The 15,014-nt window shown below is 37.2% G+C and overlaps 1 protein-coding gene across 7 annotated transcripts in view; it reads right to left on the reverse strand.

The window, feature by feature from the left end:
• Positions 1-419: 419 nt before the first annotated feature.
• Positions 420-15,014, reverse strand: part of NMS (neuromedin S) — a 62,960-nt gene continuing 48,365 nt past the window's right edge. Inside the window, exons 1-11 of one of the 7 annotated variants that reach the window (XM_039355797.1) lie at positions 7,730-8,403; positions 6,904-6,959; positions 6,577-6,627; positions 5,530-5,589; positions 5,413-5,439; positions 5,275-5,328; positions 4,270-4,344; positions 3,529-3,564; positions 2,183-2,224; positions 1,650-1,699; positions 420-687 (exon numbers count right to left, since the gene is read on the reverse strand). In XM_039355797.1, the coding sequence (XP_039211731.1) occupies positions 1,661-1,699; positions 2,183-2,224; positions 3,529-3,564; positions 4,270-4,344; positions 5,275-5,328; positions 5,413-5,439; positions 5,530-5,589; positions 6,577-6,627; positions 6,904-6,959; positions 7,730-7,805 (516 nt within the window). In that variant the 5' untranslated portion in view covers positions 7,806-8,403 and the 3' untranslated portion in view covers positions 420-687; positions 1,650-1,660. Of the gene's footprint in view, positions 2,225-3,528; positions 3,565-4,269; positions 4,345-5,274; positions 5,329-5,412; positions 5,440-5,528; positions 5,590-6,576; positions 6,628-6,903; positions 6,960-7,729; positions 8,404-9,321; positions 9,407-15,014 lie in introns of those variants that run through there. The other 6 variants (XM_039355796.1, XM_039355795.1, XM_039355799.1 and 3 more) reach the window with 6 other exon arrangements.

Below are 15,014 nucleotides of genomic sequence, written 5' to 3' on the forward strand. Positions count from 1 at the left end.
GTATACATCTCCAGGCTGCATTAAAAAGAGACTATGTAATTATTTTATGTTCAATAGCATTTTTGTGCAACTTAAATAAATGTTTTCAAAGAAGAATGCAAATTTCCTTTTAAGTTATCTCATTACTTTAATGTGATAGCTTTTGCCATTGAATTAGAACTTAAAATGGAAAAAGCATGATATAATATATTGGATTGTAACACAGTGAATATTCACTTTTATCTTCTAAATTTCATATTATTCAGGTTAGCCAACTTTAAATTTGATTTTTAGTTCTGAGTAATTTGTTGAATAGGTCATGTGCAAATCTTTATAGTAACTAATTTGGAAATGAAGAGAAACTGAAAAGATTGTCTATGAGCACCCACAAAAATTTTTCAAACAAAATATATAGCTGCAAATTTATTGTACGTGATTTCACATGATACAGAACAATCTTTCTTAAAATTCATAGACATACATCTTTTTTCATAGTATAAACTGATGGAGCAAATCAGCCAAACATGGATATATCTTCTGTAGAAATCTGAAAGGAATTACATTTTAAAATATGTTCAGTCTTTAGAGCAGGGGTGTCAAACTGCCGGCCCGCAGGCTGGATGCGTCATCTGGAAGCCACAAAGCCGCAAAGGCAAAACCATCCTGATACGTTGCGCGACATCACATGACGTCGCGAGTTTGACATGTCTGCTTTAGAGGAATATAAATACTTAAAATAATCCAAACACACTTCCATATCAAAAAGTACCACTATTTACACTAGAAATCTCTGATGAGATATCAGTTTGTTTACCAAGATTGTGATATGCATATGAAGGAGAGTTCAGCTTAGAAGTCATAAAGCAGAGCTGAAATCAAACCATATTATTTCTTAATTTTATTTGGAATTGATACCAGTGGTTCAGTCCCTTAATTTTATGACAGTTCTAGCAGACACATGACTACAAAAAATAAGGATTAATATCCTTAAAGGTCAGATTAAGAACCCCTAAATTATATCCACCTTGGGCCAGATTCAGCCTATACTGCTTTTGGAAATGGTCCATATTTTCAATAATTAGTTTTAGGAGGAAAAATAATTAACATCAATAAAGTAAATAGGCTTTCTTCAAATGAAGCTCAACTCCTGATGACTTGATAACAATTCCATGCAGCATTCTTAGTTTCGATATGGCACAGAAGGTTTTAGAAATCCTGCTTTCTACAGACTAAAGCTACTCAGTAGTAAGTATGCATAGCAAAACATCAACTCACATAAATGATTATGGTATAGAGTTTTATGTTGAGAGAAGAAAATTAAATAAATAAATAAAAGGTGTGAAGTGTAACAAAGCCAGCATATTGCTAAAGCAAAGAGAAGCATAGCATAGCAGTGCCAACAGCTCCTCCTGATGAATAAGACAGACATAAGCAACATGAATAATACATTATAGGTAGGAATGGCCTTAATATATATGATCATATAGATCATACAAATGATGCTATTAAAAATGATTCATGCAGGACGATTACAATGGCCAATGAAAATGCTACAAGGACTAAATAAACACATTGTTCCAAGCTGCATCTTATGAGAACATTTCCAAGGAAACAAAGCATGTTACTATATGAATAAAGAAATATTATACTTATAAATAAATAAAAATCACCTTCTAGTGGCCTATTGTTCATCAGTATCAACAGTTCTGCCATTTCTAGGCTGAAAATGAATAATAAGATGGTGCTTGATAGTATTCCTTATGAGATACCAGTGGGAAAAAAAATCTTTGTACTAAGTTTGCAATAAAATTAGGCACTAGGTAATAAGAAAGATAGGCCTATGCTTCAATTAATCCCTCCTTCACCATCCTATTGTATACTCCCTTATCATTTATTCCACTGAAATAATGAGAATGCAATATTAGGATTGAACTAATACAAGGTAATACTTATTTTGGCTTCTTCCTAAACATAATTATATTTTGCTATTAGAAATATTTTAATTGGTTTTTTTGCCTAGGCTATTTTATTCCTCATTAAGCTTTTAATTAGTACAATATTCTAGCTATTTAATTTTGGGGAACAGAAATTCATTTATGTAGGATTTATTATAGACTTGTTATAACCTATAAATATGGTCTCTAAGTCAAATATGTAACTCAAAGTCAAGTTTCTTCATAAAAGGAAACAGAAAAATTAATACCCTGAAAAGAAATAAGGATCGTCCTAAATCATCCAAACCATCCTGTAAAATAAAATAAATAAGATAGATTTAATAAAATACTTCAAAACTCAGTATAAGTGAACAATTCTCAAATGTTATACTGTGTGTGCAGAAGCATGAAGTTGTAAGTCACTTTAAGGGGATTCCAGATTTCAGGAAGAAGGCAATTCTATAGGGAATCAGAGCCCAAAGAATATATGTCCCAGCAACAGATGTTAGCACCACAATCATCTGCAAGTCTACTTAAAACAATACCCAAGAGAGTACACTCTCTCTCTCTCTCTCTCTCTCTCTCTCTCCCTCCCCCTCCCTCCCTCCCTCCCCCTCCCTCTCCCTCTCCTTTCCCCCTTCCCTCCAAATGAGGACAGTGGTCACAGTTATGCGTGCTCCTAGAACAGTGCATATTACACTACATTGGTTGCCAGTTTGTTTCTGGGTCTTATTCAAGATGCTTGTTTTAAACTTTAAAACCCTTCATGGCATGGACTGAGGCTATCTGTCTCACCAGTTACTTCAGCTTGTCCTATTAGAACTGTCAGAGAAAGCATGCTGCAGTTACCGTCAGCTAGGGATTTACATTTTGTGGGTCCTGGGAGATGTGTCTTCTCTGCCATGGTGCTCACCTTAATGGAATATTCTTAGATTAGCTCTCTTTTGATATTCCAGAAGGCCCTCAAGACCTGTTTATGTTAGGAATGGGAAATTTGCTTAGATGGTTCCATTGCTGAGGAGGTCATTTTTACCTTCTCTTGGCTTGGGGTTTATATATTTGTTTTTATACTATTTATTTCTTAATGTAGATTTTTAATTTTTTATATCTCTTATTTTTATATTTGTGGTTTTTATCTGATTGTTGTATGCCATCCAGAGTCATTTTGGTGAAGTTGGTAGCTATACTGATTTGATTAATAAATATGTACACCCACACATGTATATACCTAGGATGAGAACAAAAACTAAGTTAATATTTAATATAATTGCTCCCTATTTAGCTACTGTAATATTTTTCCCTCTGACATATTAAAAATTACAAATACTGCAGAGGAGCTGAAGGTCGTAACAAACATTTTGGAACTGCAAGTCTTCATCCTATAGCCCAAGGCCATAGTATATGCACACACAAGAATAGGCTGCAAGTTATGACAGATGGCATAAGATTCAGAGATCTCATATGCAATAGAAAACATGCTTCCTGGCATCTATATCTTTAATTTGCTGACTGAGATAGTTGATAGTGTGATCTATCAATCCAAATCCCCATCAAAAAGTTGAGAATTGGCAATAATATTCATATATAACAGTAATATCTGCATTTTAAACATTACCTTTTTCATGAATTCTGCTGCAGCAATCTGCAATTCCTGCAGGAGAGAACAATGTGAATTTTATCATCTGACTAAACGCCTTCAATTTTATATCCTGTTAGTAGTTGTTAGTAGATGGTTCCATTGTACAAACATGCTTTGGTCTCTTAAACCAAAATGGCATAGATATACTCCTGAACATAACAAAAATCTCAAACAGCAGTCATATCTTATATTCTTTTATTTGTGCTAGGATTTTTGCCCTATCTCTCTCTATTATTTACTGAATTTTAACCCAGTCACAAGTTATAACTGATCATTTTTATTTACTGAACTGGTTGCCAGCTGATAATTATTCCAACTCACTTTAGACAAGTATTCCATCATATCATGAAAACACAGGTCATCATGCTCCTGTGCCAACAAACAAAATCGATCATGGGCAATATCTATATTTAAAGCCTCAAGCATGAAGATACTGTCAAGATGCAATGCCTAAGTTTAGAATTGACCACTATTCATAATAGGCATATCTACATTTATTGTTGTGACTGAGTTTAAATAAACAACAAAGTGCAATATGAAAAAGAATGGGTGAAATAGAAAGGATGGAATGTAGAAAGAAAAAAAATCAAAGAAGGAAAGGGAATTGCATTTTTCTTTAGTAATTGCTCACAACTTGATCACTTGGCACAATGGCTAAAAAAAAAAGGAAATGTAAATTAAAAGATACAAAGTAATATGGAATATGTGAATGCATACTGGATTAAGGAATCTTTTCTTTCTTCTGTCCGAGAGCTTTGGAGCAAGGCTCATTAAAGGATGCAGAGGGAATGACTATAACAAAAAGATATTATGAATGCTATTTTAGATATTAGAATATTAGAACAAGTAATATCTAAAATCTAGATACCAGCTAACTGGTTTGATGCATGAATATTTCTAATGTAACCATCCATAAACTGGAGCCTTTCAGAAGTCTGAAACAGACATATTGACTGGGGACAAGAGTTGCATGCAGATAAATCTGAGCCCACCTGAGGATGAAGCTGCATATTACAGTACTTTGAGTCTAGATGTCTTGTTTGTGCTGTGTTTCTATCTATCTCGCTTACATTTGGTCTCTGCCTTTAGCTGAACCACTTGAAAACTTATATAAGGCCAGTGTTTATTGCTTCTTTTATCACCAGCACAGTAATCACCATACTAGCCAAATTATTCTTTTTATTATTGGCAAATATTAATGATATAGGTAGTGACTGATAATATTTGAATGCATGTGGATACAGTTATGAATCATTAGAAAGGAGAATCTAAAGAAAGTTTTGAACAAGGTGCAAGGGGTACCTTGCATTTGGCTCCATTTGGCTCATGAAACTAATGCTTTGATTTTTTTTTTTTAGATCCTGAAATTAGAATATAAATTTCAGAAGACAGCAGGCATCTGCAGCATACCAAGAGTTCATCAAAATAACGAAAAATGCTCTCTGCCATCACATGAAAAGCCTTTTCCTTTGCTTACTAGCAGGTAAAACCAAAACCTGGATTAAAAGGGAAAGAGTTTACATTGCAATGTCACAACACCCATTTTGTAATTTGCCCCCACTTTGAAAACATCCATGGAAGATTCTTTTTATTTTACTTTATTGACATGCTGCTTAAAGGAGTTATAAATACAGTGAAGAGATATATGTTATTGTACATATCTTTGCATACTCTTTTGTATGTTAAAAATGTATAACAAATGAATATGTTAAAAGTACTAACCCCCGTTTTAAGTGGATATGTTGGGTCTTGAGCTCTGGAGTAGTGAAATAAAAACTGCATAAAAAGAGCTATTTTAGTATCTTATATTGTTTCAATTAAAATATGCATATCAATTCTATTTAAAAAATAAATACTCACTCTTTTATACAATTCCTGATTATTTTCCTAGGAAGGATAATGATGATCATATTAGATTAATAATAACTATTACCAACAAAATACTATGGTATCGTTTGCAAGGAGAAATCACCTTACCTCATCTATCTGCAGGCTGTCAAACATGGAGTTACAAAAATCCAAAAGTGCACTGGAAATCTGCAGGGAAAATGTATTTCAGAAATAATTCTGCTGTTGATGATATGACTTGACCTCAATCTTCCCTGAAATATTATCATCCATCCATGAGAACTAGAAATTTTGAGAATTATGGTTCAAACTGATCAAAGGGAGAGTACTTCAGGATGACTATAATATATTATTATAGATATAAGCTTTTTTAAAAAAAATACAAAGAACTTTTAAACTAATTTTAGTGACATGAGTGTTAAATTAATATATTAATAAGACAGTCAAATCCAAAATATTTATATTATTTTTGATAATTCTCACAGTTGCTTATTAATAAATATTTTGCAATTTCATACACTTTATGGCATAATTTATGAACATAACATTATAAAAAAGTATTGTGAAAAAACAGTTTAAAATGTGAAACACATTAATTATTCATCCTTTACCTGTTGCATGATCACTATAAAAATAGACTGGAATGTTAAAACACATAGTAATGGAATGTAAAGGTTTACAATAGATCACTTTTCAGATGTATGATCTATAAAGTAGCCACTAGTTGTCAGACAGTCAAAGAAAAGTTTAAAGTAAATAAATAACTTTTAATACTTTTAAATTTAAAATTACTTTTTGTATTCACAATCAGACACTATGACTAAATGTTAGATTATTCCTTATGTTGTATTATTTTCACACTACTTCTTTTATGTAGAATTGTGGTTCCAACAATGTTAGTTGATTAGAAATACCCATATTCAAATGGTAGATAGATAGGAAAGTGTAGTTAGTTAATATGGACTAATTTTATACGTATGGATAGGTTGTGAAATAAAGGTTGTGAAAATTGCTTAAGAAAAAACAAGTGTTTAAGTTTCAGCATTAGAGAATGACAAATAATTTACATGAATTATTTGCTTGAAAGAGCTTTATAGAAAAAAATTAATAGTATGTGGGTGAATATGTACACATTTTTAATGCATCTATAATTCTAAATTAATTATACATTTTTACCTGAGGTTGTTCAAAGAGTTCTGTCCACTGACTGAAACATAGTGCCAGTCTCTAGAGCAAACGTACAAAAAAAAAGAAACTTCTAATCTAGATAAAAACTTGTGCAAAAGATTATATTTACAAGTGCTAACATTAGTTCATATGTAGTCCACATTTGTATACTTTGCTCCTATAACAATTCATTTATTTATATGCATTTGCATACAGCAAACACTACTGTACATGGCCTTTCCTCTCTAACTGCAATAGAATACATATTTTTCATGGATATCCTATTATTTATATTTTTCTGGCAGAGACATGGAAAATATGTTAAATGTTATATACCTCATTTTTAGGAACATTTGAGTCATCCTGATAGCGGGCAAAAGTCTGAGGAAATCCTGTTAAAATGAAATAATAAGTAAGAATTTGACTGATTTAATCTGAATTAACATAAAGAAAATGCATATACTCCTGAAGAAACTTGTATATTACAGATCAAACAAAATCCTTTGATCAGAGAATTATATCACTTTCTTTCCTAGAACTTTAAATTTGAATTTAGCATTTAAAAAGTTCATTCTGTAATTAACTCCCACCCTCAGTTATAAAAGAACAAAAACCTTTAAATTGGGATGACAAAAAGAAACCAATGTAATTGAGAAGGAAGAAGAGAAAGAGAATACATCCTCACATATGAATGCATACTGATTTTAAAGACTTGTGACCTGGTTTTAATTAATTAACGTTCATGAATTGTTTCAACCAAAACTTGTATTTAAAAATTCTCCATAGAAAAGGACATGGCTACCATGTTCTATTTAGGACCTTGGATAGCTCAGAGATATACAAAGTTATAGGAAGTCTGCAGCCAAAGTTTAGAAGCGATCTCTCTCTAAATACTAACTATGAGTCAAGGAAAAGCAGTGTTCATTTATTTAGTACAAAAGTTGTATCTCTTATGATAAAGTTCTTAAAACAAGAATTCCATTTTAGGTCTTTGACTTATAAAGCTGTGATTAAAATCTTTAAAAAAACCTTATAGAAATAAAAAGTACACATTACACAGACAGGATATCTACAGTGGTTTTAATTTGTACAGTAAATCACTCAAAGAGTTGGGACAATACACAAACATCTTAAATCAATACAGAGCAAGAATGATTCTTACCTGAAGTGAATTGTCCTGTGCAAAAGCAGATCACAAAGAGCAAAGGGAAAAGAGAAAATGACTGTTTCATTTTCATCCACCAAATCAAAAACCCAAACTTTTCTGTATTGCCAATTCAAGTTCACGAAGCAGCCAGGTTGCTACTAACTTTTCTATGCCTAGTCTAAACTCGAGAGACATCTTTATTTGCAACACTGAAAAAAGAACCAATCAGAGCCTCACAGTATCCTCGTTTTCTCATTAAGCTTCATGCTGTGTCTTTATTTAAGAAGTAAGGTTTCCTCCCATCAACTCTCAGCAAGTCTACCAATTAGTTAGATCTCTATACACAGAATGAAAGGTCCTTAAAAAGACAGAGAGGAGAGGGGGACTAGGATGTAGCTAGGTAGGAAGGGGAAGTGCTTCTATAATTTTCTGGTGAAATAGTGTGGTTCAAATAAGGAGTCCCAGCAGGAGAATTGAATACAGACTTAATCATACTTCCAACAGACACTGAAATCAGTTTCTATATTAGTAATAATAAAGTTCCAATTATTTCAGTGACTCTTTACTGAATATAAATAAGTTTGAATCTAACCCAGGATTGGTTGGATAATCTAATCACAGAGACACACACTCATACCTAGACATGATTTAATCCCAGTGCAAGGTCTTCAAAGGAATAAATAAAAGGGGAGGACAATATAAATCAATTATATTGTTCTTTTAGCTATATCTTTAGAAACAATCTGAGTATTAAAACTAGTCTCAGACAATAAACAAACAATAAATGTAGAATAAACATTGTTAACAATACATTTTAATAGACAATTCATTCTGAATTTCATATCAATAGAGAAATATAGTGTTTTTAAAACCTTACTGTTATTTTTATTGTTATTTTTAAAACCTGACTGTTATTAATTCCACTTTAAGGTTACCTGAGGGTTTCACTGTATAGTATATATATATAAAAAAAAACAAAAAGGAAGCAAGTTATTATTTGTAATTCAACAGGTATACCCCACTGGTATGGAATTAGACATGTGGAGTTCTAGTAGTGAAATAGGCAACATATAAATTTAATAAATAAATTAAAAATTACATTAAACTTGATATCTTTATTCCTTTAATAGTTTCTTCTTTAGCCGAAAGAAGAAAACCCATGATCTGTTGGATCATCCTTTCAGAGATATTTCCTTACTTAAACAGAAAAACCAGAATGACCATGAGTAGGCAAAAAAGCAGTGGAAGGTAGAGTCATCTTCTGACTTCTGCCAGCTTCCCCACTGATTTTTGTGGGAAGCTTTCAGGAAATATAAGAAATGACAATTATGTAACTGTGGTTAACTGTGGCAATGCTGCAACAGCCACCACTTTGTGAACACAACTGGTGTAAAGATCCTTGAAATTTCAATTACACAGGAGTAAAGAATCCCATATTTTGTACCCATGTTAGCAGATTTGAAGTACTTTGATTCAAATATTTTTGAGCTATGATGCTAATTGAAGGTTACTAACAGACAAACAGTCAATAGAGTTTTAATAGCATATAGATAAGAATCATGCTTCATGCTATTTATAAAATATGGTAGACTCCAAGAAATGCCTACCTCTTTCTTAATTTGTCCATGCAATAAGGTCATCATTCAAACTTCTGTTCTAGATTCTCCTGCCACTTCAATGATGACAATAGATCTGAAAGTGGCAAGGTAGGTATGAAATGTAAAGTCTTCTTTTCTTAGACTAGTTTTAGTTACTCTTATTAAATTACTAACAGTTTAGTGATATAAATTGAATTGTAAATTACATCTTTCTTGTTGTTGGCTTACTAGCTAAGCACAACAACTAGCTAGTAACTAGCTAGTTGAAAAGAAATATTTTCTTTTTTTAATATGTTTTATTGATTTTTTAACATAGTCACCTTAACATTTGGTAAACAGTGTGTTGTCTGGGTTTACATTTAAAAAACATTCACTAACAGTTGGCTTCTATAATTTATAATCCACATAGTAGCTTTACTTGATTTCCTCTTTTTCCATAAAGTTCTATTTTACCAACCTTAAGTTAATACAATTCTTGTTGTTTTGGTAAATAACAATTGAATATAATTTTTTTTTCTAATATTTCTAGAGATAATAATCACATCAATATAATATTTCTTTTCTATCTAGTCATTCTGGTTGCCTCATCATAGATCCTGTTTACAGTTCTTGTTTACATTTGTTTTTCCCACAATGCAGCTCGGCCCTGGAACAAGTGGGGCAGGTTTCCCCCCCACCCAACATACGGATTGCCCTGCCATCACAGCTGTTTCCCCCCACCCCTGCACAGATCACCTTGCCATCGCCGGTGTTTCCCCCACCCCCCTGCACGGATCGCCCTGCAATCGCTGGCATTTCCCCCCACCTGTCACACGGATCACCCTGCCGCTGCCGCCGTTTTCCCCCACCCCCGCATGGATCGCCCTGCTGTTGCCGTTTCCCCACTGCCCGCATGGATTGCACTGCCATCGTTTCCCCCCACCCCCCGCACGGATCGTCCTGCTGTCACCGCCATTCCCCCCCCACTCACTGCACAGATTGCCCTGCTGCTGCCGCCGTTTTCCCCCCACCCCCTGCACGGATTGCCCTGCCCAAACTTTCCACACTGCCTTCCCTCCTCCACCCCCCCCTAAAATCATAAGGGCTTTCAGTCATCTTGCACCTTTTACTCACTGCCTAAACTCCACGATTCTCACACAGTTTTGCTGTGGGAGGCAGGAGTCGCTTCATGCAGAAAGGAAGGAGCTCCTCTCCCAAGCTGGAGGGCAAACTTTGGCTGCCCCTGACTCAGAGGTTCCCCTTCCAACATCCACTTAATTCGGCCCCGAGAGAAGCCGGGCCTCCCCTTCCCCAGCTGCCCATGCCACAGCGCCCCTTAGCTAAGGGGAGATGGGAAGGTGGAGGGGAGCAGCCATTCTTGCAAAGGCACCACAAACCCCCGCAAAGAGAACTCAACGTGCTGAGTTTTGTCCTGTTGCCGCACTAAAACCTGGGGAGTGCTGAAACACTTGCAAGTCCAGGGCATTGGAGTTTCCCGGTGTAGCCATGCCAAGCCATGCTGCCAGGCTTCCCAGTGGCCAGCAGAAGGGAGATCATGGCAGGAGTGATCTTTTTCCCCATTCCCTCCCTGGCCCTTGAGCTCGTCTCGACACCTCTTTCTCTGCACCACTTCTGGCTTCTCAACTCTCCCTGCCCAATTCTTGCAGCTGCTCCCTGACTCCTGGTGCAGAGAAAGAGAGTGAAAGCACTGGTGCACGTGGAGAGGGGGAGGGGAGGAGCTTGGCCCCGTGTCCCTCTGGGGTGATGGTGCGCATGCCCATAGGAACGGCTCTGCATGTCACCTGTGGCACACGTGCCTTAGGTTCGCCACCACAGGCCATACCCAATGGTTGCATGGCAGCCTTAATGGGTACAGAGAGGAGCAATCAGCCATCAATAGTCTCCACTAACAGAGGGGGTTCCACCGGGCATTGGGGAACAGCCAATTTGGCCACAAACACAGTGTCCATAAAGTTCATGGTGGTCCCAGAATCGATCAAGGCGTGTACCGGAATCCCTTGGGGCCTACCAGAGAGGATCAAGTGTGCCATCAATATCAAATGCCGTGGGGGTCCAAGTGCCACATCTGATGGACGTCGCTTGGTGTTAGGGGAAGCCCGAACCAAAACACCTTTTAGGTCGTACTCAGGGCGTTTCCTTACAGATGAGGTTGCTTTTGCGGGGCAGGCCCAGTAGCTGATGCCCCTTGTCGCTTCTTGGGATAGGATGCAGCCAAATGCCCAGGTTCCCCACAGTAGAAACACAATCCCCCTGAACATCGTCTATTCATTTCTGCCACCGATAGGTGAGGCCTGACAGCAGCTAACTCCATAGGTGCTTCCCGCAAAACCAGAATCTCACACCTAACTGGGGTTGCCCAGGTCTCTGGGGGAGCACAACGACTCCTATGGCTATTACAGCTGAGCATCGATCTGCAAACAGAGATGGATCAACCCATTGAGGTCTAGGGGTACATCAACATGGGCCAGCTTGTCCAACAGCTCCTCCAACAAGCCATCCTGGAAAGCGTCCATGAGTGCAGCTTCATTCCAGGCCGAATCCTGGCTAAGCAGCCTAAACTCACTGATATATCCCTGTAAAGGGCGTCAGCACTGCTTCAAAGCTTTCAGGTGTCTGGTAGCGGTCTGCGTCTTAATGGGGTCCTCCTAAATGAGACGCATGTAGTCACAAACCCCCTCAAAGTTATCCAACAACAGACTAGGCTGAACCAACAGGGGTGTGGCCCAATGGGTCGCAGGGCCAAATAGGAGGCTCATCATAAACCCCACTTTATCTCAATCAGTGGGGAAGTCTGCCACTCTCAGACTTATAAAGAACTGGCATTGTCCCAAAAAAGCTGGAAATATATCCAGAGTGCCATCAAATTCATCAGACACTGCTACTGGACACTTCTGCTGGGATTGTGGAGCAGCAGGAGCTTGAAGCTGAGCAACATGAGCTATCAGCAAAACCAGCTGTTGGGAGAGCTGGGTATTCTCTGCACATAACTGCTCCATGGTAAAGGGGGTAAAGGGACAAAGGCAAACTGTTCTATCCCAGCCTCCGTGAATATTGCTCAACCGCTTACTCGTGAGGAAAACCCCTTTGCATGAAATAAGGCAGGACTTGATAAGCATGCACCCTGTTCCAATTATTTTGCTCTGTGAAACTGTCAGACCTTGATATCACAACTTTCCTTGTTCCATCTGAAAATCTATATTCCTTGGAACCTGGTTCATATCCAACAAACCTACGTTTCTTGGCCTTTTTCTATCCTTTCCTTCTGGTGCCTTTGGGAATATGCATCCAGGCATAACTTCCAAATGTCCTTAGGTGAGCTAATGAAGGTTTCCTTCCATACAACATGTAATATGGAGTTTCATTAATAGCAACACTCCATACCCTGTTCACTAAATAGTTGGCTGTTTTTATAGCTTCTCCCCAGTTATGTGTTACTCATTCCTGCATCTGCCAGTCATAAGTCCTTTATGGTCTGCAATATACCATTTCTCCTTTCAGCCATTCCATTTTCTGCTGATATGGGTTTATACGTCTATGCTTTATGCCTACATTTTTCAGCCATCTTTGGAAATTATCAGACAGGAACTCTGTTCCCCTGTCTGTTTGCAGCTAGCATACTTTGTGGCCATACCTTCTCTCTACAAAGTTCACCCATTGCCTAAACTGTTGTAGAACTTCAGTTTTGTTCTTTAATAAATAGCAGAACCCATACCTGGCGTAGTCATCTATTAAGACAAGTATGTACCTAACTCCTCCAAGAGAGGGCAACATAGGACCAATTAAATCAGCGTGCACTAACTGCAAAACCCTGTTAGTTTGCCTTGTGCTTTTCTTATTTACAGGATACACACTAGACTCCAACTCCCTGCAAATAGCACAATTAGGCTTAAGATACAGAAGAATTTTGACTTGAACATTGGGCACTATCTAACAAAATGAAATTCAATGGTGAAAAAAGTAAGGTTCTACATTTAGGCATGAAAAACCAAATGTACAGGTATAGTTTAGGAGGTACCTGCTCAATAGTAGTAACTGTGAGAGGGATCTCAGTGTCCTAGTGGTTAATCACTTAAATATGAGCCAGCAGTGTGCTGCAGCTGCCAAAAAAGCCAACACAGTGCTAGGCTGCATTAATAGAGGGATAGAATCAAAATCATGTGAAGTGTTAATACCACTTTACAATGCCTTGGTAAGGCCACACTTGGAATATTGCATCCAGTTTTGGTCACCATGATGTAAAAAAGATATTGAAACACTAGAAATAGTACAGAGAAGAGCAACAAAGATGATTAGGGGACTGGAGACTGAAACGTACAAGAAACACTTGCTGGAATTTGGTATGTCTAGTTTAATGAAGAGAAGGACAAGGGAGGACATGATAGCAGTGTTCCAATATCTCAGGGGTTGCCACAAAAAAGAGGGAGTCAAGCTATTCTCCAAAGCACCTGAAGGCAAGACAAGCAGCAATGGATGGAAACTAATCAAGGAGAGAAGCAACCTAGAACTAAGGAGAAACTTCCTGATAGTTAGAACAATTAATCAGTGGAACAACCTGCCTTCAGAAGCTGTGAATGCTCCAACACTGAAAGTCTTTAAGAAGAAATTGGACAGCGGCTCCAGGTTTGTGATTGCGGCACTGGCGGACGTGCGGGGCGATCGCTCTCTCCACCGTCTGGTTTTCTCCCACCAGAGGACCCTGAAAAGGGTTGGAAGTTGCCCAGGAGGGGAGATGAGCATGAAGAGGACCTCTGTGTGATCGCGAAAGGGCGGCAACCCTCCTGTTTGATCCCGGGCAGCTCTTCAAACTGACAGGGAAAAGATCAGCCATTAACATGGCCCATCACTAAGCTGCTACCAGCAGAGGCCAAAATTACCAACAAGCACTTCAAAAGCACCGCAGAGGAATTGGGTGAGATCCTACCTTCTTTGTACCCTAAGTATTTTCCTGTAAAAAGCCTCTTGAAATTTCTTCCCCCTGTGAGGAGAGAGGGAAGGGAACATTTTCCTCCCACCCTCTAAAATGGCGGCGTCTGACTACCTAGAGGAAATAAAGCCTTGAAAAGAACAACTAAATAATTGAATTTGCTTCTTTTTGATATTTTGGGACCCCAAAAGTTCCTACTTTCATGGGAACCTGCTACTCTATTTATTTGTAAAAAAGATGAAAAAGAACTTAAATTGGACAAAAACCTAGCCTGGGATTTGAAAAAGATTTTAAATGCTATTGAGGACATCTTGTGGCAAAATCTGGTACAACAAGTGAATATTCTTGACAAAGAGACCTGCTCATAGCCCAGATCTGTCCTTGGTATTATCTAAAAGAGATTAAAAGCTGAGAGAACAGCTGAGTGATGAAATTGCTCTTTAAGAACTGTGGAGGTGAATACTTACTGACTTTTGCTTAATAAATAGCCTTCACTAAAGGACCATCTATAACTATGCCAGGAATGAAGGAGGACCAGCAACAAATTTCAGCTAATTATAAATTTATACTTGAAAAAATTCTTGAAGCTACTGAGATAATTAAATCTAGACTGAAAGACAAAAGGCGCCAGCTTAAATCTACAAAGTGAAACCCTGATTGCAACTAAAGAATTTACAATCTAAAAAACAACAGAAGCGGAAGAAACTAACACCAGGACAGAGGACTTTAAAGGTCAACAAGTACAATGTATTGAAATTTTAGTCAATCAAACCCTGAT

This window comes from Crotalus tigris, unplaced genomic scaffold, assembly GCF_016545835.1.
Source record: "Crotalus tigris isolate CLP2741 ecotype Arizona unplaced genomic scaffold, ASM1654583v1 scf7180000018759.1681925, whole genome shotgun sequence".
NCBI lineage: Eukaryota > Metazoa > Chordata > Lepidosauria > Squamata > Viperidae > Crotalus > Crotalus tigris.